Below are 25,929 nucleotides of genomic sequence, written 5' to 3'. Positions count from 1 at the left end.
AATAAAATAAATTGAAATGAAATGAAATGTGTCAAGAAAAGTGTGGAATAACTGACCTGTCATAAATAGCTGCACATCATCCTCGTCTTGGTTGGGCTGAGAACTTTTCAGTGGCCCATCGTATTAGTGGTAAATTGCACTCAAGATAAATTATTTATGAGCAAAGTCACATGCATTGCCATCAAATTGAAATCACTCCATTAAATAAAGTTTAAAAATGGTAGTTCAGGTCTTGCTTGGTGAGCAAAATATAGGCTGATTTCTTTGCTGCCTGTGACTAGTTTGTCTTCTGCCGTGCTCCGAAATTTATGTTCTAATATATTTTCTGTCTTTTTTCTTCTAGGTAATGCGGCATTATACTATGTGCCAGAAACAACATTTTCCTGGTCAATTGAAAGCTCTTTACATCACAGGCTTCTTGACTCACGTCTAAAGCTCCATGAAATTGCCACTATTAAAAAGGATACTTCAAAAGGAACCTATGAATTTAATGCGTCAAGTGTTTTGGGTGCAGAGGCTTCCATTTCCTCTTCTGTAGAAACAAAACTGATAAGCAATTCATACGTTTCAGAAGCAAATGTGGATGGGAAGCTTAAAATTGGATCTTTGTTTGCCAAAACTGTTTACAACATGAAATATGAGATTGAACTCAGTAGCCTGGAAACAAAAATTGAATCAAATCTAATCTATGATTCATCATACCTTCAGGCCACCAACAAAATAAATGGCAGATTTTCATCTGAGGCAATAGAAATGATTTCAGCTACTGATGTACAGCATGGTACTTTATTCAATGAAATTTTATTTAGTTTTGATGATAAGCATTTGACTTTAAAATGCGACACCAAGGGACAATTTGAGAATTTGGTGGCTCTTAACAAAATTGATCTATCTATCAAAAATCAGATGGCTTCAATACGTTCTCAGTACCAAGTCGATTACAAGTATCACAAATATGTTATCCTGCTTTCTGGTTCACTGAATTCCAATGGTCTGGAATTTAACACAGACATTAATTTCAACAATCGGGCAAATCGGGCTGCTCACAAAGCTACATTGAGATTAAATCAAAATGGTTTAGCTACCAGTGCAACTACAAATATAAATTATAGTCCACTGAACTTTGGAAAAGAATTCAATGCTGGAATTGATACCTCAGGAGCCACAATGAAAGTTACAGCCAATGGACTTTATCGGGAGCATAATGCAAAATTAAATATGGATGGAAAAATAACTTTTATGGAAATCTCTTTGGGTAGTGTATATCAGAGCACTATTCTAGGTCTGGATAACAAAAATATCCTACATTTTAAAATGAATAAAGATGGACTGAAATTTTCAAACAGCTTGGTAGGATCTTATAACGATATGAAACTTGAATTGAACAAAGACCTGAGTGTTATCGGCACCACAATGGTTTTCTCCTCAAAATTTGAAAACATCATTAGTGCTTATAAGTCTTATAAACAAAATTTTGATTTGCAAATACAGCCTTTCATGCTGTCATCAAACTTAAACAATGAGTTCAAATATGATGAAATTGATTTGTCCAATAAAGGGCAATTGCAGCTTGAGCTTTTAAAGATCAGCCTTAATGGCGATATGAGAGGAGCTTACAAAAAAGATGAAATAAAACATACCTACACTTTCAGTTATGCTGAGATGACAACAAATTTTAAAACCAATACAGTTGCAAATATCCAAGGAAAAGCACTTACTAATAGAGTTAACGTAGAGATTGCTGGACTTTCAGCTGCATTTAGCAGTAGTACAAACTGTGACTCTAAATCCTTGCGTTTCAACAATGTAGTGACCTCGGTTATTCTCCCATTTACTATTACAGTGGACGCACACACCAGTGGGGATGGAAGACTGATGGTTTGGGGTGATCACACAGGCCAACTGTACAGTAAATTTCTTTTCAAGGCAGAACCCCTTGCTTTAACATTCTCTCATGATTACCGAGGATCTACTGAGCACACCCTTGACAATGGAGATATACACAAAACACTGATTGATAACAAAGTTAATGCATTGCTTAATCCATCTAAGCAATCTGGATCCTGGAAATTAAAGAGTCAGCTGGATAAAACTGCATATCTTCAAGATGCCAGTGCTTACAACAATGCAGAGAAAATTGGTATAGAATTGAATGGTGAGGTACAAGTAGACCTCTCTATGTTGGATTCATCAACAAATCTGCCATTCATGAATGTTAATCTAATTGATGCTTTAAATCTGAGAGACAGTATAGACCAGCCTCAAGAATTCAGTATTTCTGGGTCAGTGATATATGATAAAAACCAAGATGTGCATGTCATCAACCTACCATGTTTGGAAAACCTACCAATATATTTTGAGCAGATCAGAAGGATTGTATTATCTTCATTGCAGGCTATTCAAAACTACTTAAAAAACATCAATATTGATCAGTATATTAAAACATACATAGCAACTCTGGATAAAATTCCTCAGCAAATGAATGACTACATAAATAAATATGACTTAGAAGGCAAGATTCGTTATGCAAAAGAAAAACTTATTGTTTTGATAAAGGACTATAGATTAACTGTAGAAGATCTCAACAATGTACTGAATAATGTCCAAATGCATTTTAGGACTGTTCTTTCTAACCTGCAGGAGTTTCTGAAAAAACTGGAACATTACATCAGAGAAGATTCACATATAAATAGCCTACGGACAGCCATTGAAAATTTTATCAATGAAATTGTACACAGTTTGAAATATTTAGATGAAAGCTATGGAATCAGCATAAATGTAATTAAGGCCATTCAGGACCTTCAGAAATTTGTTGATCAGTTTGATGTTAATCAATTTGGTTTTAATGAGATAGAAAGAAAAGTTGCACATTGGTTGCAAAATATGGATAAAGAGTATAAAATCAAAGATAAGATAAAAGAAAAGTTACAACAACTAAAGAATCAGATTGAGAACATTGATCTTTTAAGTATGGCAGAAAACTTTAAAAGTCAGCTACAGGCCTTCAAAATAACAGAACACATAGAAAATCTAATCATTTCATTTCCAACTGAAAAAGTAAGTAAAGTTATTGAACAAGTCAAGGATTTTCTTATAACACTGATTAATGATTATGAAGTGGTTGAAAAGATCAATGCTATTGGAGATAAAATTCAGGCTCTGATTGTGAAGTTTGAAGTTGACAAACAGTTTCAGGCTTTCATGGATAAGCTCATAGAAATGGTTAAGCAATACAAAGTGAAAGAAAGAATCAAAAAAATAACAAAGCTGATGAAAAGCATAGATGTCAAATCAAGTTTTGACAAAATTGTGACATTTGTTGATGATGGCATTAAACAAATCAGATCATATGACTACAAGAAGTTGATTGATGACTTGAACAGATTCCTTGATATGGCTATAAAGAAGTTGAAATCATTTGATTACAATGAATTAGTCGATAGCATCAATGAAAAAATCAGGCAACTGACGCAGAAAATCAATGATGAAATCAAGGCTCTTGAAATACCACAAAATGCAGAAGCCCTAAAACAGTACATGAAGGATGCTTGGCTCATGACTTTGAATTACATGGAGAAGTTAAAAAATACAAGGTTTGCAATACTTATAGAATGGTTTAGAGATCTTTTAAATTCAACAGCACTGAACGAATTAAAGAAAAGGATACTAGAAAACCTTGAAGATCTGCGAGACACAGTTTATACCATGGATATCCAAAAGGAATGTCAACAATATTTACTGAAAGCTAGTCAATTGTACAATCAGATTGTCACATATATTTCTGACCAGTGGAACATTGCTGCAGAGAAAATTACTAAACTTGGTGGAGAGCTCAATATAAAAGACTGGGCTGAAAATGTGAAAACATTTGTTGAAACTGGCTTTATTTTTCCAGAAATAAGGATGGGTTTCATCAATATTCCTGCCTTTGAAGTAAGCCTAAGAGCTCTCAGAGAAGCAACTTTTCAGACGCCAAATTTTATAGTTCCACTGACTAACCTGCATATTAAGTCAGTGACAATAAATATGAATAAACTGAAAGATATAAGAATTCCAACCAGATTTACAACCCCTGAATTTATTGTCCTAAATACATATATAGTTCCTGCATATACAATTGACTTGAATGAGATCAAACAGAAAATTGTGAATATAATAGATCAAATGATGTCTAGTGAATTCCAATGGCCTTCATCAGAAGTTTATATGGGAGACCTGACGATGAATGATTTATCTTTTCCTGATATTTCATTTCCGGAGATACCTTTCCCAGACTTACAAGTACCTACTATAATTATTCCTAAGCTAACTAACCTCCAGATCCCTGATATTCAGATACCAGAATTCCAGCTTCCACGTATACCACATACAATATCTGTCCCTATGTTTGGTAAATTTACTGGAGCTCTTAAAGTAACATCCCCCTTTTTCACACTGAGGTCTGCTTCAATTGTTCAGAATACTACAGTGTCTGCAAAGAGTCCTGAGTTTCTTGCATCGCTGTCAGCTCAAACGACATCTAATGCAGATCTTTTGGCCTTTACGCTTGATGCAGATGCTCGTATTTCAGCTCCAAATATGGCTCAGTTGCTTATTAAAAAATCTTTTAAGGTCGCCCATAAATGTGTTAAAATTGATCATAATTTTGAAGTGACCTTTTCAGGTACAAATATCATTGGGAAAGCAAAGACCCTGACAAGTTTAAGAACTGAAAAAATTTCAATTGAAGTGCAAAATGATATGACTATAAAGTTGGAAAAGAAAATCACTGTTGACATGAATACAAAATATCTGCATAAACTGAATATTCCACAGGCTGAACTCTCAAGCCAGCTTGAATTTCAGAATGAGGTAAATACCTTGTTAGAAGCAGGGACAATAGCGTATTCTTCATTAGGCAGAGGAAATTGGAAATGGACCTACTCTTCCTTTTCTGATGAGGGAACCCATGAATCAAACATACAATTTAGCACCAAAGGACCTATAGTCAAAATATCTGGTTCAAATAAGATCCTTGACAAATATCTGAAACTTGAACAAAGTCTGAATTATGAATCCGGCTTCTTACGTTATGGCACACTTGAAATCATTTCTACAGCAGAATCTCCGCATGTGGGCCTTAGCGTTTTGAATATAAAAGCAAAAGGACTGCTTAATGAAATGAAAATTGAACTAGAAGGAACTCATAAAGCAGAACTTGCAGGAAGAGCCATTGGAACAATAAACAATACCCTTTCCTTCCTCATGCAACCATTTGAGATACATTTATCAACTATTAATAATGGAAACCTGAAAGTTAGTTTTCCACTAAAACTGATAGGTAAAATTGAGTTTATAAACAATTATATTTCCACACTCAGCTCAGCAGTTCAACAGGTCAGATGGCAAGCTAATGGTAGATTTAATCAGTACAAATATTCCCACTCTCTTTCTGCAGGAAACAATGCAGAAACAATCGATGCTCATGTTGCAATGAACGGAGAAGCAAATCTGGATTTTCTAACACAGCCTATAACTATTCCTGCAGTTCAAATCCCTTATATAGGAGTTGAAACTTTGGAACTGAAAGATATTTCCTTGTGGGAAAAAACAGGTTTGAAGAATCTTTTGAGAACAACTAAGCAAACTTTTGATCTGAGTGTAAGAATCCAGTATCAGAAGAATAAAGAGATGCATGCTTTGCCGTTCCCATTAGCCAAAGTTTATGACTCAATTAACCATAACATAAAATCATTTAATAAGCATTTTGAAAAAGGAAGAGATTATACATTAGATTTTCTTACGGATTCATACAACAAAGCCAAAGAAAAGTTTGACAAGTACAACATAGAAAATTCAGTTGGCAAACTTCCACGGCATTTTAGATTTCCCGGATACACTATACCAGTTCTTAATGTTGAAGTCTCTCCATTCACAGCTGAGCTTCCAGAATTTGGCTATATTATTCCTAAAGAAGTAAGTACACCAAGTTTCATGGTTCCAGGTGTAGGCTTTTCGGTACCATCTTATACCTTAGTCCTACCATCATTGGAGCTACCAGTACTTCATGTTCCTAACAACCTTCGCAAGCTTTCACTACCTAGATTTAAACTGCCCAGAGCACAAAACAACATTTTGATTCCAGCAATGGGAAACTTGACATATGAGTTTTCATTTAAATCAAATGTGATTTCTTTAAATAAGAATGCTGGATTATTTAATCAGACAGATATTTCTGCACGCTTTAGTGCCTCCTCTACATCTGTTTTTGAAGCTCTGCAGTTTACTTTGGATGGCACAACAAGTCTATCACAGAAAAGAGGGTTGAAGTTAGCTACAGGCCTGTCCTTGAAGAATGTGTATTTGGAAGGAAATCATGAAAGCTATATGACCCTCACAAAGAAAAACATGGAAGCTTCAGTAACAACGAATGGCCGAATTAATATGCCAATTCTGAAAATGATTATTATGCAGAAACTTTCTGGAAATACTAAATCTAAGCCAACTGTCTCTTCAGAGTTTTTGATAAATTATGAGTTTACTGATTCCAAATATAACAGCAAAGCTAGAGGATTGGTTGATCACAAACTGAAACTGGAAGGTCTAACATCCTATTTTTCATTAGAAACATCAACAAAAGCAGACATTGTTGGAGCCTTTTTAGATGGTCCTGAATTTACTGGGAAACTCAATAAAGAAGCAAGTACCTATCTCAGCGCCAATGGTGTTCGTTCCTCTATAAAACTTGAGGGTTATTCTAAACTTTTTAGATATGGAACTGTGGCCATAAAACAAAATCTTGCCAGTGAAATATCTACTCGGCGTATTTATGCTATTTGGGAACACAGTGGAGAAAATGACTTTAGTTATTTAGCCAAGGGCAATCAGAACTGCAAAGTAATGTTAGACATGACTGCATGGAATTTGGCAACATTACTTGAGCTGAAAGGTAGCCAACGAATCCCTTTTCTGGAAGGAATCACTTTCAGTCAAACTGTATCATTAAAACTCAACACTGAAAATCAGGAGCTTATATGGACGGGCCAAGAAAACATCCAATCAGTAATCATCAATCATGACATTCAGCTTGAAAATAATAAGAAAGCAGCACAATTAAACATCACTGGGTCTTTACAAGGACATATGAAATTCCTCAAATCAATAGAACTGCCTCCCTATGATAAAAGTATTTGGGACATCTTGAAATTTGACCTTACTACAAGAGCTGACCAGATGCAGTCCATAACAGCTTCCTCAATGATAGTTTTTACAAAAAACAAAGAAGGTTTATTTTTCCCTGTACCAGTGAATAAACTTGCTGATGGATTTGTTATTACTATTCCTGAATTAAATCTGATCAAAGTTCCTAAAATGTTCAGCAGCTCCCCATTTGATTTCATTTTACCATCATTACCAAATGTGAGATTTCCAAAAGTTGATTTTGGTACCAAATATACTGTCCCAAAGGAATTTGAAATTCCATCCTTTGAAGTTATGATGCATCAGTTTGAAATAACAATTTCCCAATTTAGCCTTCCCAAAAGTATTTTTGGTTTGAATTTCAATGACATTGCAAACTTTGACTTGCCAACAATTACAATTCCTGAACAGAAAATCGAGATTCCACCCCTCAAAATTAGCTTGCCTGGAGGACTTTTCATTCCGGCCTTCGGTAATTTGTCTGGAGCTTTCAAATTTGCCTCACCAATATATACTGTCACATGGTACACAACCCTAAAAAACACCACAACTGCTTTCGAATCATCGATTGATGCCACTTGCAGTTCTACCTTGCGGTTTCTGGAATATGATCTTGATGGTAAGAAGCAATTTATTTTGATCATGCTTTAATTAGGTTAATATTGCAATATATTAGTCTTAATATTGCAAAATTAGTCTTAATTTTGATTGCATTGGCCTTATAAGTAAAGGCCATGTAGTATAATAATGGGACCATGTACCTGATTTTACTGTTGTGAATTTAACTTAAAACATCAGTACCAGAGAACAACTATGGAGTAAATTTCCAAAAGTGAGCTGACAGGGAGATAGCTAGTTATATTTACCTGGTTACTTTCAGGATAATTTCCAGCTACTGTACAACTTAGCTAACTAGGCTGCAACTATAAAATGTACTGAAATCTAGCCAGCTAGATTTAGAGGCCCCTTTTCATAAAACATGTTCATTTTTGTCATTAGCACTGTTTAAGGAGGGAATTTCCTGTTCACTAACTGCAATATTTTGGGCCTTTTTCATTTTAGGGTTTTTTTTTTTTGTTGTTGTTGTTTTTTTTTTTTTGGGGGGGGGTGTTAATGCACCAATAATGGCATTAACATCTGAGACCATAAAAACAATTTTAACCAGTTAGCATGCATTAATTATAATATAGTAGCTGGTTATCGCAGACATGCCCATTCCCTAACCAAACTACACCCCTATCCATATTACACCCTTTTCAAAACTCAACACTTTGAAACAAACAATTCCTCCCCCCCCCCCACCCTTTTACAAAACCACACAAGTGGTTTTAGCGCAGGGATCTCAAAGTCCCTCTTTGAGGGCCGCAATCCCGTCAGGTTTTCAGGATTTCCCCAATGAATATTCATTGAAAGCAGTGCATGCACATAGATCTCATGCATATTCATTGGGGGAATCCTGAAAACCCGACGGGATTGCGGCCCTCAAGGAGGGACTTTGAGACCCCCGTTTTAGCGCCAACTGGTATGTTGAATGCTCTATGCTGCTCTGATATTCATAGAATTCCTATGAGCATTGCAGCAGTGCAGAGCATTCAGTTTGCTTGCCGGTACTAAAACCACCTTGCACAGTTTTGTAAGAGGGGGGTCAGTGTAAAAAAAAACACCAGTGAAAATGCTTTAATGCATTTAAGAGTAGCCTATTCCCACAAACTCACTACACATTATGGTAACCGCAGCTTAAAAGGGCTTATCATGTGGTGCACTGAGGTATCCTACTTTAAGTTTAAAAAGTGCTACCCAGGTGCCAAAAATATATATTTTTAATTTTTGATCAAAGAGCTATGTCTGGGAGCCAGAGAATGAGTGATCCTACAATAATCAGCTAGCATATTGGCATTGCACTAACTGATTAGCACATGAGCCCTTAGGGGCAAATTCTATAAATGGCATCCCGACTGAAGACGGCAGCAAGCATCCTGCTGCTGTCTAACCAGCAAATTGGGGCACACATTAAAAAAAAAAAAAAAAAAAAAACACCGCAAGGCAGGCTTCCTACATTGTAGGCATTTTCGCAAGCCTAGGGAGGCACATAGGGCTGCTTAAGCTTACCCAAAGCTAGGCGTGGGTGTGGTTTTGCCCACACGTGACCCTAGGCAAGCTTAGGTGGCCCTAGGTATCTCCCTAGGGCCACAATAGGCACCTGAAATGTAGACCAGCAAGATGCTAGGAACTATTATAAAATGAATGGTAAACAAGACTAAGAATGTTATAATGCCTCTGCATCGCTCAATGGGGTGACCTCATTCAGTTCTTGTCTCCTTATCTCAAAAAAGATATAGCAGCACTAGAAAAGGTTCAAAGAAGAGCGACAAAGATGATAACGGGGATGGAACTCCTCTCATATGAGGAAAAAATAAAATGGTTAGGGCTCTTCAGCTTGGAAAAGAGATGGCTGAGGGTAGATATGATTAAAGTCTACAAAATCCTGAGTGGTGTAGAATGGGTACATCAATTTTTTACTGCATCAATATTTACAAAGCCTAGGGGAACCTCGATGAAGTTATAGAGTAATACTTTTAAAACCAATAGGAAGAAATAGTTTTTCACTCAGAGAATAGTTAAGCTCTAGAATGTGTTGCCAGAGGATGTGGTAAGAGCAGTTAATATAGCTGGTTTTAAAAATGGTTTGGACAAGTTCCTGGAGGAAAAGTCCATAGTCAGCTGTTGAGACAGACATGGGGGAAGCCACTGCTTGCCCTGGATTGGTGGCATGTGACTTGGATTGGCCTCCATGAAGACGATATACTAGGCTAGATAGACCATTGTTCTGACTAAATAAGGCTGTTCTTATGTTCTGAAGGGGATCGGGAGGGTGTTCTTTTTTTTTCTTAAATTCAATGTTTTTATTGAAGGTTTATCAAAATAATCAAACTATACAAAAAGCAAACCATCGTAGTACAAAGAATCATAGGCACTAAATGCCATGCAATGCAATACAATCAAATCAAATAACAGTTAACAGTTATTTTATTTGAGGGAGTGGAAATAATATAATAACACAAAAGCATCAAGTGACTTTAATATGATGTAGATGAAAAGAAAATGAAAACAAGGTAAAACATTGGGTAAGAGGAATGGAACGATATTGAGGAATATAACTTAAAAGTACCCAACTAGAAAGAAAAATAAAAATGGAAGAGAGAGGTTCACTTGGATGTCTGAATCAGCAGATACATGTATATGATCAAGCCGAAATATGAAACACAATAGTATATCCATGATAACAGTAATGCTATTGTCTACTGATCCCTAAATCAGTCTTTGGGTTGATATGGAGATGAGTATAAGACAATAATGGTGCCCACATCTTTTCAAATTTCCACAGCGCATGTGATCTATCCGCAGCAATACGCTCATATTTGGCTACCAGACAAACAGTATTCCACCAAGTATTATAATAATAATAATAATAACTTTATTTTTATATACCGCCAACAATCTTGCGACTTCTAGGCGGTTTACAATATAAGAAACTGTTTACAATAAAAGAAACTGTAAATACAATAAAAATAAAGAGAAACTTTACGTACAGCAAATTGAAGAGTATAGCAGTGAATATCTCGTACAACGAATTAAAGAGTATAGCGGTGTACATCTGATAACATTAATAATGTTAACGTCAGTTTGTGTGTTGCAAGGCCAGGAAGTGCCAAGTTGTTTACACAGAAGTAGAAATTATAGTCAGCTGCAGTCAAGTTCTTCCAGTTTGTAAGGATTATTTTGATGGCCACTAGTATTAGTAGACGTAACAGATCATTTTCATCTTGGGATAGGGGCAACAGTTCGGGAGGGTGCTCTTAAAAAAAATAATTGTGTGGGTGCTGGCCTGATATTCAGCACCAGCATCTGCATAAGTAAGATGCTTAATTTAGGACAGCTTGTCATCTGTTCTATATTAGACCACTTAGCTTTGCGAGTGTTGGCACTGAATACTGCTGGCATCCATATAACCCCGAGCTCCTCCCTAGTGCTGCCCCTGACCTGCCCATTTTTAGTTGAGTGGTCTGTGGGGATATCCAGATGAACTTTTTGGTTTAGTGCCACTGAATATCCTCGGTTAGATGGTGGAATGTCATTTAAGTTGGGTGGAGAGGCTCCTCCCTGCTGAAATTGCTTGAATATCAGCCCTAAGCAACAGAACCAAAAAGAGGGGAGTCCAACCTTGTCTGCAGTGAAAAAACCAACCAGGAAAAAACAAGCCAAAACTGCAGATATGTACAACGATGTAGGCAAAATTTATTGTGACAACCAAACATATATTAAAACCTTTTTACCAAACAGGGGACCCAACACGGTCCATGTTTCGGACAACCTGCTTTACATTCCCCATTCATTTATATTTTTTTGATGTCTTCGCGGAGCTTTTACTCTAGCGATTTTTACTATTTATAGTGACTTTCGGCGTGACACAATATCGGTTTGGCTTTATTATATACTTTTCAACATTTGTTGTGACACATGTTTTTTCCTTTTTCTACCATGGACCCCTGATGAAGGTTGTTCGAAACACGGACCGTGTTGGGTCCCCTGTTTGGTAAAAAGGTTTTAATATATAGTTTGGTTATCACAATAAATTTTGCCTACATCGTTGTACATATCTGCAGTTTTGGCTTGTTTTTTCTTGAATATCAGCCCTAGCACGTTTTAGATATTAGCTTTGCGGTTTACAAGTATAATTTAATTTTGAAATGCATGAGCTTTTGAGGTGATTGTAACCAGTGGTTAGTCAGTTGGACACAATTGGCATTTTAAATGTCTTAAGTAGAATTTCTTTGTATTTTGCATGTCGATTATACCAAATTCATACAATAATAAAATATTTCTCTTTCAGTGGTATCAACTACTGCACTCCAAGACAGCACAGTCAAAATAAATGAAAAGGGCAGTTTTTCCCATCCTGATCTGAGTATAACATGGCAACAAGATTTAGATTTCCGTGACCTTTGGTAAATATACTGATTTCAGATTTTATAGTTTGGCGAATGAATGTAGGCAGATGATTTAAAATGTATTAAAAGTCAAAGGGATAAACTGATCTAATTAGTTCATAGTTTATGTGGATATAAGAGATGCCTACAGTGCCCCTACTTGGAGCCTATTTTTCTTTAAAGAATACTGGTGTAACATGCCATCCATATTCAATGCACAAATACTTAAAAGCAGCCATAGAGCTGGTGTAAATGTTCTTGCCTAGATCAGTCAAGTATGCCTACAGATTATAATATTCTAAAATCTGCATGTGTTAACTATTGTAGCAGGCACCAGAGCCTTCCAACAGGACTCCTCGGTGCCCCCAGTGGCCACAGTCCAAAATTGCACCAGCGTGTGACCCAGTAAGGAGTCACCCTGCAGGGACTACAATAATATAAGTAAAACAAAACAAAACCACTGCACAAAGTTCCAGGTTCAGTATTCAAAGAAAATTTAATGTCAGAATGAAAACAGAATGGCCAAAACCCAAATTCAATGCAATTGGCAAAACAAAAATTTCAAAGGATTTCTCCTCTGAATGCAAATAATCCTCTCTGTGGTTATACCCTCCTCAGAGCTTTTTTCAATAAAGCTTCTCCAAGCCTGCTCTCAGTAGGTTTCAGGTAAGTTCAGTTCATTGCTATCATACTTCAACATTCAATCTCAGCAAAAAAGAAAGCCTCTAGATTAACATAGAGCACTGCTGGGTCTAGGGGAGTGCCTAAAGTTTGCCTGCAAAAAGCACAAAAACAGCTTTCCAAAATCCCTCCCAGTTGGTTGCAAACTTCTCCCCATAAAAAGGCACTCTCAGCTTCTTAACAAAAAATGTGCTGAGAACAAAACAGCAGAGTTACAAAACCCCCACAGTTCAAGCAGTCAATGTCTCAAGCTGACAAAAAGCCAACCTCAGTCAAAATAGCAAACAAAAACAATCAACTCACAGTTTTCCAGCTCAGTCTTTGCAAATGGATGCCGGGCCTCTTGCCTTTCCTTGCAGTTCCACAATACACGCTGGCCTGCAGTTCCACAATACACATCCAGGTCTATGGCATTACCCTAGCTTGAGCCAGCAATGCTCTACTTGGGAAGAGACCCCTGTCTTCCCTCTCACCTCCCTTGCCAAGTGCAAACTGCTGGCTTTTCATGGGAGGAGCCATACCCTGCTCTAACTGAGCCTGCTCTCTGGCTCCCCCTGGTGGATACTAGGGAAACCATAGGGACCAAGGCAGGCATGGAGCCTGACTGGTCACACTATGGGGCCCTGTGGCAAAAGTGGTCTTAGTGCACCCCTCGCTGCAGCCGAAAAATGGCCATTTTCCCCATTTTCTGAATTAACGGCCACATGCTAACTTTTCCATTAACACTGGGCCATTAAAAAATCTTACCGCGTGAACTCCTATCGCCAATACAGAATACAGCGGTCAGAATGATTTATGGCCTGAAGAAATTTGATCATGTTACACCCTTTTATTGCGAATTGCATTGGCTATCAATGGAGGCCTGGGTATTGTTTAAACTAGGCTGTTTCTGTCACAAGGCTGTTTATGGTACAGCTCCTGCTTACTTAGTCAATAGATTTTCTTTAGCATCATACAGACATAGTAGAAGAACTCATCCTTTGTTTAATTTTCCATCTGTCCAGGGTTGCAGGAGTAAGAAATTTCTTAATCATACTTTTGCATCTCAGGCAGCTCTTCATGACAACAAATTCCGAATATTGTTGCTTACTACCCATTCTTATGGCCGTTTTAGAAAACAATTAAAGACCTATCTTTTTTCTAAATATTTGACTGTTTAATGAATCATTTTATTTTATGTAACATGTTTACTTTTATAACTTTTCGTAAACCGCGTTGAACTTCTGGTTACGCGGTCAATAAACACAATGCTATATTATGTGCCCATGCTAACCCCGCACTAATCAATTAGCACATGACAATGTCTCATAAACTAACTGATTAGCTCTGTCATGCCTCCCTCTACACGCAAGTCCCCTTCCCAGAAATAAAAAAATATTTTTTTAGCGTGCAGTGTGCTTGCGCAAACAGACCATTTTACTGCTAGATGCCAGCACATGCCCCACAGTAAGCCTTTTTAAAGTGCGGTAAGTGCATGTTAGAAACATAGAAACATAGAAGATGACGGCAGAAAAGGGCTACAGCCCATCAAGTCTGCCCACTCTGCTTACCCACCCCCTGTCTATGCCCTAATGACCCAATTTTCTTATCTTGATCCTCGTAGGGATCCCACATGGGTATCCCATTTATTCTTAAAGTCTGGCACGCTGTCTGCCTCGATCACCTGCACTGGAAGCTTGTTCCAATGATCAACCATCTCTCTGTGAAGAAATACTTTCTGGTGTCGCCATTAAATTTTCCGTCCCTGAGTTTGAACGGGTGCCCTCTTGTGGCCGAGGGTCCCTTGAGAAAGAAAATATCATCTTCCACTTCGACACGTCCCGTGAGGTACTTAAATGTTTTGATCATGTCTCCCCTCTCCCTACGTTCCTCGAGAGTGTAGAGCTGCAATTTGTTCAGTCTCTCTTCATATGAGAGACCCTTGAGCGCTTACCACAGATTAGTAACAGGACGCCTATGTGCCCTATCCATATAGTGCCCAAATTTTGCCTATGTGAATAACCCCATCTAAACTGGGCTCCTTTAACGAGGTGCATTAATGGATTTACCGCATGCTAACGATTAGTGTGCACTAAATGCTAAGAAGCCCATTTTATTCTTATGCATTTCTTAGCATTTAGTGTGCATTAATCATTAGTGTGCACTATGGCCCATATTCTGCAAATGGCGCCTGAAGTTAGGTGGCGGTAGGTGCCCTACCATCACCTAACTTAATTGGTTTAATTGGCTTAATTGGTGCACTAATTAGCTGTGCCAATTAAAATGCAATTTTTTAAAGATGGCACCTCTATAAAGGCCGCCAATATTCTGCCCATGGAGGCGCCTTACGATGCCTAACACCTCTGTAGGCATGGTTAACACCGGAAGTGGCATTAGGCATCGTAAGGTACCTCTGTAGGCGTGATTTTTTTGAAAGGTAGGCGCCGGAAATGTAAGCCTTTAAAACCCTGGCCTACATTTTTTGGTGCCTACCTTTCACATAGCTGTGGTTCTGCAAACAGTGCCGTTGAATGATTGGCACGCAATCGGTGGTCATTTTTTAGGCGGCCTCAGATAACGACACCATTTACAGAATCCTGGCCATTGTGTAAGACTTGCTTGACCCCATTTGATCGTGATTGGCGTGTGTTTGCTTTATACCTTAACCACCATGGACCCCTGAGGAAGGCGTGTCATCCGAAACACGGACCGTGTCGGGTCCCTTGGTTGGCTATAAGGTTGTATATGTTACTGCATTTACTAATAAACAACGCCTGCATCTTGTACATTGTCTGCAGTCTGTTTGTTGTTTTCTGGTTGCTGTTGTTTACTGCAGACTACGTTGGATTTTCTTTCTCCCTTATGGCATTACGGTACATAGACACATGTTTCTTAGCTGGTATGCTAGTTATTCATACACTTGTCAACTTTTGTGTTTATAAAAACACCCAATATGGATTCATACATAAATATGTGAGAATATAGCACAGAGTCATTATTTGGATATTGTATTTTTTTGTGAGCCAAATCATTTGCATGTCATGATTGCGAAGAACTTTGCTCAAATTTGATCAATATCTTTGATTCCCAAAGAATTAGTAGATCAAAATCCCCCCTCCCCTTTTTACATACAAAGCCACGTGGCAAAAAACACTCCAACGCCCATTAAAGCCCTATGAGCATCAGCGCGATTACTGTAGCAGCAGCCGCTACCACGGCTTTGTAAAAAGGGCCCTTAATTTAGTAACTAAAATTTCCAAAAGGAATCATAAATCATGGATCTACTCAATCAAGGATAGTGAGCCCCGCAGCATTCAGATAATTTTATTTATTAGGAACAGACTAACAAACAGTAAGAGATGTGTCCTTGTTGTATTTTTACTGTTTATTTCATAGCATTTCTCTTTCAGTTTTTTTTAAAGTTGCTAGCAAAGAGGGGTAGCCTTATGTCATGCTGGAGGCTCATGTTCATACCCAGAACCTTTTCTTTTTTTTTTATGGGCCAGCTAAAACTGGGATCAGGGAAGATTTCATTGTCCAGTATCCTAGAAGGAACTCAGACTATGGAGAAAACAAATTGAATATTCTCTAATCATTACGGGCTCCTTTTACTAAGGTGCGCTAGCGTTTTTAGCGTATGCAGCAGATTAGCGCGTGCTAACCCCACGCTACGTGGCTAGAACTAATGCCAGCTCAATGCGTCTAGTGCGCGCAGCATTGTAGCGTGCGCTATTCTGCACATTAATGCCCTAACGCAGCTTAGTAAAAGGAGCCCTATATGTTTCCTAGCACATTACCCATGGACAAATAAGAAATAATACCTTAGGAATCAGTAAGAAATATATACCCCCCCCACCCCATTTACAAAGCCACGCAAGAGCTTTTTAGCGCTGGTTGGCGTGCTGAGTGCTCTGCACTGCTCCCACAGTCATAGAGTTCCCATGAGCTTCGGAGCAGCATAGAGCATTCAAAGCGCCGGCCGGCGCTAAAAACCTCTTGCATGGTTTTGTAAAAGGAGGGGGGGAGGGGAGGATAATTGCTGGCACTGTGAGTGCCAAAATGCCTCTGACTCAAATTCTTCCCTATAGCTACTAGGGAATTCCTTACTGGAATAGGAATCAACGGAGAATGATGGATCTGGTGAAATTAATAAAACTCACAAAATATTTAATCCAAAAACTAAACTGGGGTTAATTCTCTTAAAAAAAAGTGACACTTGAAATATGAATGAATATAAACTTCTGTAAAATTGGGATATGGTTTATTGCTGCTTAATATAAAGCATTTTCCAACATATGGATCAATGCTCCTGTGAAGTGCTTAGGGGAAAATTCTAGAAATGACACCTATATTTAACAAACACCATTTAAAATTACAAAAAATGGTACCATTAAACCACCTAGCAGCATCTAAATAATATGCACCAGAATCATGCCTACATAGGCACTTTAAGCCGCTGAGTGCCACTATGGTCGTGGCTAATGCTGGAAGTGGCATTAGGCGGCCTAACGCGCCTTAAGTAGGTGAGACACACAACAAAGATAGGTGCTGGAAATGTTGGCCTGAAAAATCCTGCCCTATATTTCTAGTACCTATCTTTCATAGAGGCAAAATTCTCTATAAGGTCCCGTGTGATTGACATTTTTATTTATTTTATTATTTATACACCACTTATTTCTTAAGTCAGGGGTAGGGAACTCCGGTCCTTGAGAGCCGTATTCCAGTCGGGTTTTCAGGATTTCCCCAATGAATATGCAGGAGATCTATTTGCATGCACTGCTTTCAATGCATATTCATTGGGGAAATCCTGAAACCCAACTGGAATACGGATCTCGAGGACCGGAGCTCCCTATCCCTGTCTTAAGTGGTTTACATTCAGGTACTTTATCATGTTTCCCTATCTGTCCCGGTGAGCTCAAACTCTATCTAGTGTATTTGGGGCAATGAGGGGATTAAGTGACTTGCCCAGGGTCACAATGAGCAGTGAGGGATTTGAACCCACAGCCTCAGAATATGGAGGCTGTAGCTCTAACCCCTGGGCCACACACTCCTGATTGACAACTGCTTTTTAGGCAGCTACCAATATTGACACCCTAAACAGAATCTGGGCCTTAAAGGAAAAGCAATTTGGATGAATTTGTTTCTGTATTGTGCTATATTAGCATGCAATATGTGTGTTGCAGGTTGCCAAGCTACACTATAACAGCAGACATCATCAGCCCAACATTTGTAAATGCTCAAATACGCTATGAATATGATAAAAACAAGATCTCGTCTTCCATGTCGTCACCATCTGCTGGTGTGCTGGGTCTTCTTATTGAAAAGGATGCAAGTATTCTCCAAGGAAAATTGTACAGTCAGTATCCAGTAAGTAAACCGTGGTGTCCATCAGAATATAATGATACAGGGAGGGTAATTCTCAAAACCATTTCTGCAGAAAAACCGCTCTCTGGAAAAAGTACACTTCTCCCTCAATATTCACAGGGGTTAGGGGCAGAGCCAGCCTGTGAATATTAGAAATTTGCGAATAACATTTGGGCCGGCTCTGACCCACCCCCGCCTTCCCCTGGCATCCCGAACCTTATCTTGCGGATTCAGAGGGAGAAGTGTAACTATTTTTTATCTCCTTAGCTCTTACTCAACAAACTACCTTGTAGGAGGATGAAAGTGCGACCGAATGACAGCTCTACCCTCTAGTGGGCTTGGAAGGCGGGCCAAAGCGCATGGGGCATGGGAGGCAGCGATTATTTGTATTTGGAAAACCACAGCACGCTGGTTCCTTTGCTTAACGGCTCTGACCCTCCCTGGCATCCCGGATCTTACCTGGTGGTCTAGTGGGCTTTCGGGGCAGAAACGATCTTCCTACGCTCCTGCCCCGTGCAGATCACCCATACAAAATGGCTGCCGTGTGTTCCCGTAGTCTCTCGAGACTACGACAGGAACTCCCCGCAGCCATTTGTATGGGTGATCTGCACGGGGCAGGAGTGTAGGAAGATCGCTCCTGCCCCGAAAGCCCGCTACAGTGGTTTAATAAATAAGTTGACCAGACAAATCAGACTACATAAAACTCAGCTAAATATTACACTTAAAAATCATAAAACTAGCGCCGAAGACAAGTCAAACTACAGACCTATTGCCAACTTACCATTTCTGTCAAAACTAACAGAGAAAATAGTTTTCAATCAGATCTCAGAATTCATTGAAAAAACAAATATTCTTCACCCCAATCAAACCGGCTTCCGACAACATCATTCCACCGAACACTCACTAATAGGCATGTCCACTATAATTCATTACTTCTTAGACCATCATCAATCCGTTCTATTAATCTCCTTAGATCTTTCATCCGCCTTCGACACAATTGATCACGAACTTCTACTTCACAGACTTCATTCAATAGGAATTACAGATCAAGTTTTCTCCTGGTTTCAATCATATTTTTCTGATCGCTCCTCTTCAGTTTCTTTTAACAACTCTACTTCTAATACTTTTACTACAACTAATGGCGTCCCCCAAGGCTCCATACTGTCTCCACTATTATTTAATATATTTCTTGCCCCCCTTCTAACCTTATGCCAATCAATAGGCTTTAATGTCTTCGCTTACGCTGACGACATACAACTTTTACACCCTATTGATATTGATAATCCTTCAGATACTTCTGAGATCAATGCAAAATTAGAAAAAATACATCTTTGGCTAAACAACAATAGACTCGCACTAAACATCAATAAGACTAATATATTACTCTTTCCTTGGAAAGATAACCCAAAGCTCAAATTTCCTATTACCATCAAGGATCATCCTATACAAGAGGTAGATAATATTAAAATATTAGGCGTCATTTTTGACCGTAAACTTTCCTTTCATAACCACATCAGCAATATCATTAAGTCATCATTCTTTAGACTTCGTCAAATTCGTTCTGTTTCACAATTCCTTAACAATAATTCACTTAATATTCTCATCCACTCTCTCATTATATCCAGGATAGATTACTGTAACGCACTCTTCAAAGGCATAGCTCAAAAAGAAATCAAACGTTTACAGATTATACAGAATACTTCGGTCAAGCTTATCTTTAAAGCCAAAAAATTCGACCATGTCACTCCACTTCTTAAGGAAGCCCACTGGCTTCCTGTTACTCACAGAATCATTTACAAACTCAGCTTGCTTACTTTCAAATCTCTTTCTCTCAAAACTCCGGCTTTTATATATAAATCATTAATTCCTTACACTGCGAATAGAACATTAAGATCTACCGATCAACATCTACTGTCAATTCCATCTCTTAAAATCATAAATACAAGACGCCAATATATCTTTTCCGTCACTGCTCCCCAAACCTGGAATTCTTTACCTTACCACTTGAGACAAGAAGTCAATCTAGAGAAATTCAAAAGTAACCTGAAAACCTTTCTATTCAATGATGCCTTCTTAAATTAATTATTAATTTCATCATAAATCAATTTCAGGACCAAGCTTCACCCCTTCCTCATGTTCCTTCCCTAAATGTGATTCCCATCTTTATTTTATATTGTAACTTCTTGCCTTCTCTTTCCCTTATGTTTCTAGTATTGTCATTTTTTGTCTTAAGTTTAGTCAACTTTTCTCAATGTAATACTATGTTTTAATGTAATTTTTAATGTACATCGCTTTGAATTAAGAAAAAGCGATTAATCAAAATCGAATTAAACTTGGAAACTTGGAAACTTGGAAACTTGGATAAGGGATCATTGTTCTGACTAGTTATTGTTTGGGGAGGGTGGGGGGTAGGCAATAGTGATTCTGATAATGGTACTGCTTTCTATTGTTGTATTTGGCTTTTTTTCCAAGCCTGGTGTAGCTGGGATGTGATAGTTGGCAGGGATGGGGGTGGGGTTGTTTGATTTGTATATTGACAAAAACTTGATGGCAAGGATATGGAGGTGTGTTTTGTTTATTGCACTGCAGTCATCAACAAAAAAATGGTTTAAACATAACTGGATAAGGGACAGCTGGCTGCACAAACCTCTTCAATGCCGGTGCCTGGACATGGCCTGGCATTGAATATCCAGGCAATAAGGCCTGTGATGGCTAATAAAACACTGACTGCCGCCTATTGAATATTTATTCCTAAATTATTTTGCGGTAGTAGTATTAAGCATTTACCTAAAGCATTTAAAAACCAGATAGGAAGAAAAACGAGCAGATACCCACCGCTCAAGGGAACTCAGCGAAAGAAAATGTACGACAGCCTCCTAGCGACGCAGGCAGCGAAACTGGACTCCTGTATCTCCAACCTGTTGTCAACTACAAGTGACTTTAAATAATTCCGAAAAGAAATCAAAACCCTGCTATTCAAAAAAAGTATACAGCCTCCCCACCGACCCTAACAAGTAACCAACCCTAAACTCTTCTTCCCTACTAGTATTCCTCAATTCTCCTCCCTTCCCCAACCTCTCCCCTCTGCCTCCTCTATTTAACCTCCCCTAAACTGTAATCCCCCTGCATCTACTATGTAAGCGTCCCCTAAATTGTAATTCCCCTGCATCTATTGTGTAAGCGTCCCCCAAATTGTAACTTCCTGGAAATGCCCAGCTATTTTATACTATAATCCACTTAGAACTGTAAGCATCCCCTAAATTGTAACTTCCTGGAAATGTCCAGCTATCTTATACTGTAATCCGCTTAGAACTGCAAGGTACAGGCGGAATAGAAGTCACTAATGTAATGTAATGTAATGAATTGATTGTTAGTTGCCATTATCTACAATTTGATAATATTTATCTTTTCATTCTTTTTGTTTTGTAACAGAGTTCCCCTGAAAGAGATATAATTATACTGAAATATGAAATATCCCTCCGGGATCCAGAACAGATTCAGATTAAAACTTCTTGGGAAGATGAAGCTGTTGTAGAAATTCTTACAGGTTTGAAAGGGAGGATTCCTAAAATATCTGATGCTATTTACGACTGCATTAACAAATACCACCATGAGCATTTTGGAATAGATATGAAAACTGCCTCTCTGAGAATAAAGCAGGGCATACAAAATGTCCTAGACAGGGCACACTTTGAAGCTGTTAAAAATATGGAGGAAATAGATCAAGAACTTCGCAAAGCTGTACGTGGTGCAAATGAGAAGTATCAGATGATAAAGGGTAGAGCTGACCAGATGTACCAAGATGCTGAGGATCAAGCTTTTGTAAACTATAAGCAACTAAAGACAAGGTTTTTTGATGCTTCTATCAATATCATACAAGAATACCAGAGGAAAGTGAAGAGCCTAATTAACGCAGCCATTGAGTTTTTAAGGGACATTCAGTTCTACTTGCCAGATAATAAGAAAGTCAGCTTTGAAGAAAGGCTGAAGAAACTTTCAGACTTAGTAGAAGATTATTTTCAACAAGTAGAAAAAATCACAGAAACCTTGAAAACTAAAAGCTTTGAAGACTTTGTTGACCAAACAAAGTATATGTACAATGATGCTATCAACACCTATTATGAAAATCTTGGGCCTTTTCTAGAAAATGTGCAGTTTTATGCTTCTTATTTGCAAGAATTTAGCCAGCTGTGGTATCAGGATCTATTAGACAAGCTTGAGCAGTCACTTATATATGTTAAAGCTTTGCGAGAAGAATATTTGGATCCTAATGTAGTTGGATGGACAGTGAAATATTATGAAATTGAAGAAAAGTTAACTCAGTGGCTGAAGTATATAATACAAACTATGAAGGACTTAAATGCTAAATATATTGGGGATAGTGCAAAATTTCTTTCAAATCTAACACATAGATCAAAAGAGTTCTTAGAAAACTATAGGCGGAATTATTATAACCGTGTGGCTCACGTGTTGACAGATGCTGAAGTGAAAGGAAAACAGAAAATGACAGAGTTAACATCCATGGCGGATGAAATGATCCAAGACTGGTCTTCCGCTGTGAAAAGGGATGCAGCATATTATACTGAATTTATCACAGTAAAACTACAGGACACTTATGCTCAGTTTTATGATACCTTTGATACATTTGCTGCTACATTAAGGAGATTCATTGACGTGTCTATTGAAACGTACCACTCGTTCCTTCACTTTATCACGCAACTGATACAAAACATTCAAACATCCTTATCCAACAACATAAATATTGTATTTCGCAAAGGAGAGCTTAAAGTAGATGTGCCTAACCCATTTGAATGGCAGTCGTTTGATGAAATGCCCCGCTTAAAAGATGATGTATTAAGCAAAAGAATGGAAATTGTGCGCGCATTGGTCCAGGATGGTATTGGCAAAGGTTCTGAGAAATGGGGAGAACTGCTGCGTTTTATTGACAAACAGCTCGCAGAAGGCAAACTAAACGTTGAACAAATCATTGAAAATATCCGGAAGCGTGCTAAAAGCTGAAAAGGACACTGCCAAACCCGGCTTACTTATTTTTACAAAAGTGTATTTAAAAAGGGCTGCAATCAATGTATCAAAAGTTGTGCTGTCTTATGAATTAGTATTTGTAAACAAAGAAAGAATCAAGTTATTTCGATAAAAATAAAAAGATTCTTGTATTGTTCTGTTTTTATTAGCGGCTATAGTTCTTCATCCTGTATATTCATCAAGATGGATGGGAACTGAAAAAGAATCACAGCAGAGTGCAAAACCCTCTCCAATATCCCCAAGAGTAGACCTATTTATTACTCATGAAGGGAGATCCCATGCATTGTGGGTATGTAGAATAGCATAACCCAGCAGTAATGAGTTACACTTCTCCCTCATTATTCGCGAGGGATAGGGGCAGAGCCGGACCGTGAATGGCGAGAAATTGTGAATATCCGGCTCTGACCCACCCCCGCCTCCCTTCCGCCTTCCCCTGGCATCCCGGTCTTACCTGGTGGTCTAGCTGGTTTTTGGGGCAGGAGTGATCTTCCTATGCTCCTGCCCCTGCAGATAGCCATTAAGAAATGGCTATGGGGAGTTCCCGTAGTCTCTCGAGAGACTACGGGAACTCCCCACAGCCATTTCCTAATGGCGACCTGCACGGGGCAGGAGCGTAGGAAGATCGATCCTGCCCCGAAAACCAGCTAGACCACCAGGTAAGGCCAGGATGCTGGGGGGAAGACAAAAATATGGGGGGGGGGGGGGGTTTCCTTCCTCCCCCCCAAAAAATAATCACGATTATGTGAAATCGTGAGTAGGGAAACCGCGAATGGGGAGGGGGAAGTGTACATACAAAAGCAATGCTCACATCTTAAGGGACAAAGAGATTCAGCTATGACACTTAGGGCTCCTTATATCAAGCCGCGCTAGCCGCTACTGCCTCCCTTGAGCAGGCAGTAGTTTTTTGGCCAGCGTGGGGGTTAGCGCGTGATGAAACATCGCGCACGTTAACCCCGCTAGTGCGGCTTGATAAAAGGAGTCCTTAATTGTATTAATAGACTTAAACGATAGTTCTACAACTGGGTGCCTGCCACGTACATGCATAAATGAACAGAATACTAGTAATTCAATGGTTAGATGTACATTTATGTGCTTAAGTTGCAGAGAAGGAACTAATAACTAAGGCCAGTACAGGACAGACTTGTACGGTTTGTGTCCCATATATGGGGAGGGCATCAATGGGAACTCCACTAACTTGGAACATGAAGATGCTACTGGCGAGACGGTTGTGCAAACAGGATGGTTGGATAGGTTGGTGTGAGCTTAGACTGCAACTTCAACAGTTGGAACCTAGGACAATACCAGGTGGACTTTAGTCTATGGCCCAGAAATATCAAAGAAGAGACAAATTAATTTAATCATGTATTTTTAATGAGAATAACTCATGGGCAGACTGGATGGACAGTTCAGGTCTTTATCTGCCGTCTTTTACTATTTTGCTATGTTAGGCATGCTTAAGTAGCATGGGGGGAGGCAATTCTATAACTCTGTGCCTCAGTCTAGGTGCCATAATCCTGTATGCTTCACGCCAAGATTCCCTTTTATGTCATATTGACGGCATGTATAAGTTGGCGTGACTAGATATGCCCAGTGACATGCATGGAGGCTTATTTTCAAAATACTTAGACACAAATTACCATATGTTACTGTGGATGCAGGTTACTATATAATTTGTGTGTCTAAGTGCTTTGAAAATGAGTCTCAAAGTCTTTAGTATTCTCTAAACTACGCACATCACTGGGAGACATACCCAAGGCTATCTGTGCTTCACCCCCACTTGTAGTTAGGTGCTTTGGCACTTATGCGCAACCTTATAGTATAGCAGTGGTCTTCATTCATTTTTATATTTGGAACCACTTTGGATTCTAATGATCTGAAAGAGAACCCCCAGATATCTTCCCATTTGGGGCCATAACACTGCTGACCAGTGTGTGTCAATGACATCCATCCTCACCAGCCCACCTTCATATTTCAGTGGGGTGGGTGTATCCTCAGGGTCACAAGCATTTCCAAAGGCAATCTCTTTTGTCTATTGAGAAATGCCTTGTCCTTTAACAAGCGGCTCTTTCTCTCTATCCATTTTTCTCTTTCTGACCTGAGTCTGGATAGAGAGGCAGAGTAAGACAATGGGAGCCGTCCCCAGAGATTTCCGGAGGCTGCCATTGGCTCCTCGACCTTGCATTGATAAACACTGTAGTCTAGTGCCTAGTATGCGTAGGTGCTTAACTATCAATTTATGGTGGCTACCTCTACACGTCAGTTTCTAGAACGGCTTTGATGACATGTTAATGCAAGGGGATGTTCACATAGGTGAAGCATGGGGGAGTCATTGGCAGTGCTGGTATTTACACATGCAACTAACAGAATGTTATAAGCTATGTGCATTTTTTCCTTATTTAGGTGTCCACAGTTATGCCAGATATATGGCATGGAAATTTAAGGCATACTAATATTACTATTTTATAATGGTGCCCAGATGTCATTATAGAATAGGTTTTCAGCACGTAGCACCATGTGTCTGAAAGGAGGCATCCACTTATAGAATTACCCCTTAGACCCAAATTCTTGATGGTGTGCCATAAGTTAGGTGGTGGTAGGCGCTCTTCTGCCACCTGACTTAAATAGTTTTAATTGGCTTAATCAGCACATTAATTGGTTGTGCCGATTAAAAACAAAACGCGATTTAAAAAAAAAA

At 38.8% G+C, this 25,929-nt stretch overlaps 1 protein-coding gene across 1 annotated transcript in view; it reads left to right on the top strand.

The window, feature by feature from the left end:
• The window catches only part of APOB (apolipoprotein B), a 139,946-nt gene extending 116,581 nt beyond the window's left edge, over window positions 1-23,365 (top strand). The window contains exons 26-29 of the mRNA XM_033937488.1: window positions 344-7,798; window positions 12,071-12,185; window positions 18,011-18,194; window positions 21,624-23,365. Of these exons, the coding sequence (XP_033793379.1) occupies window positions 344-7,798; window positions 12,071-12,185; window positions 18,011-18,194; window positions 21,624-23,210 (9,341 nt within the window). The 3' untranslated portion in view covers window positions 23,211-23,365. The remainder of the gene's footprint in view (window positions 1-343; window positions 7,799-12,070; window positions 12,186-18,010; window positions 18,195-21,623) is intronic.
• The last annotated feature ends 2,564 nt before the right edge of the window (window positions 23,366-25,929 follow it).

The sequence above is a fragment of the Geotrypetes seraphini genome, chromosome 3 (genome assembly GCF_902459505.1).
Source record: "Geotrypetes seraphini chromosome 3, aGeoSer1.1, whole genome shotgun sequence".
In the NCBI taxonomy this organism is placed as follows: domain Eukaryota; kingdom Metazoa; phylum Chordata; class Amphibia; order Gymnophiona; family Dermophiidae; genus Geotrypetes; species Geotrypetes seraphini.
This window is presented reverse-complemented; position numbering and strand designations above follow the sequence as displayed.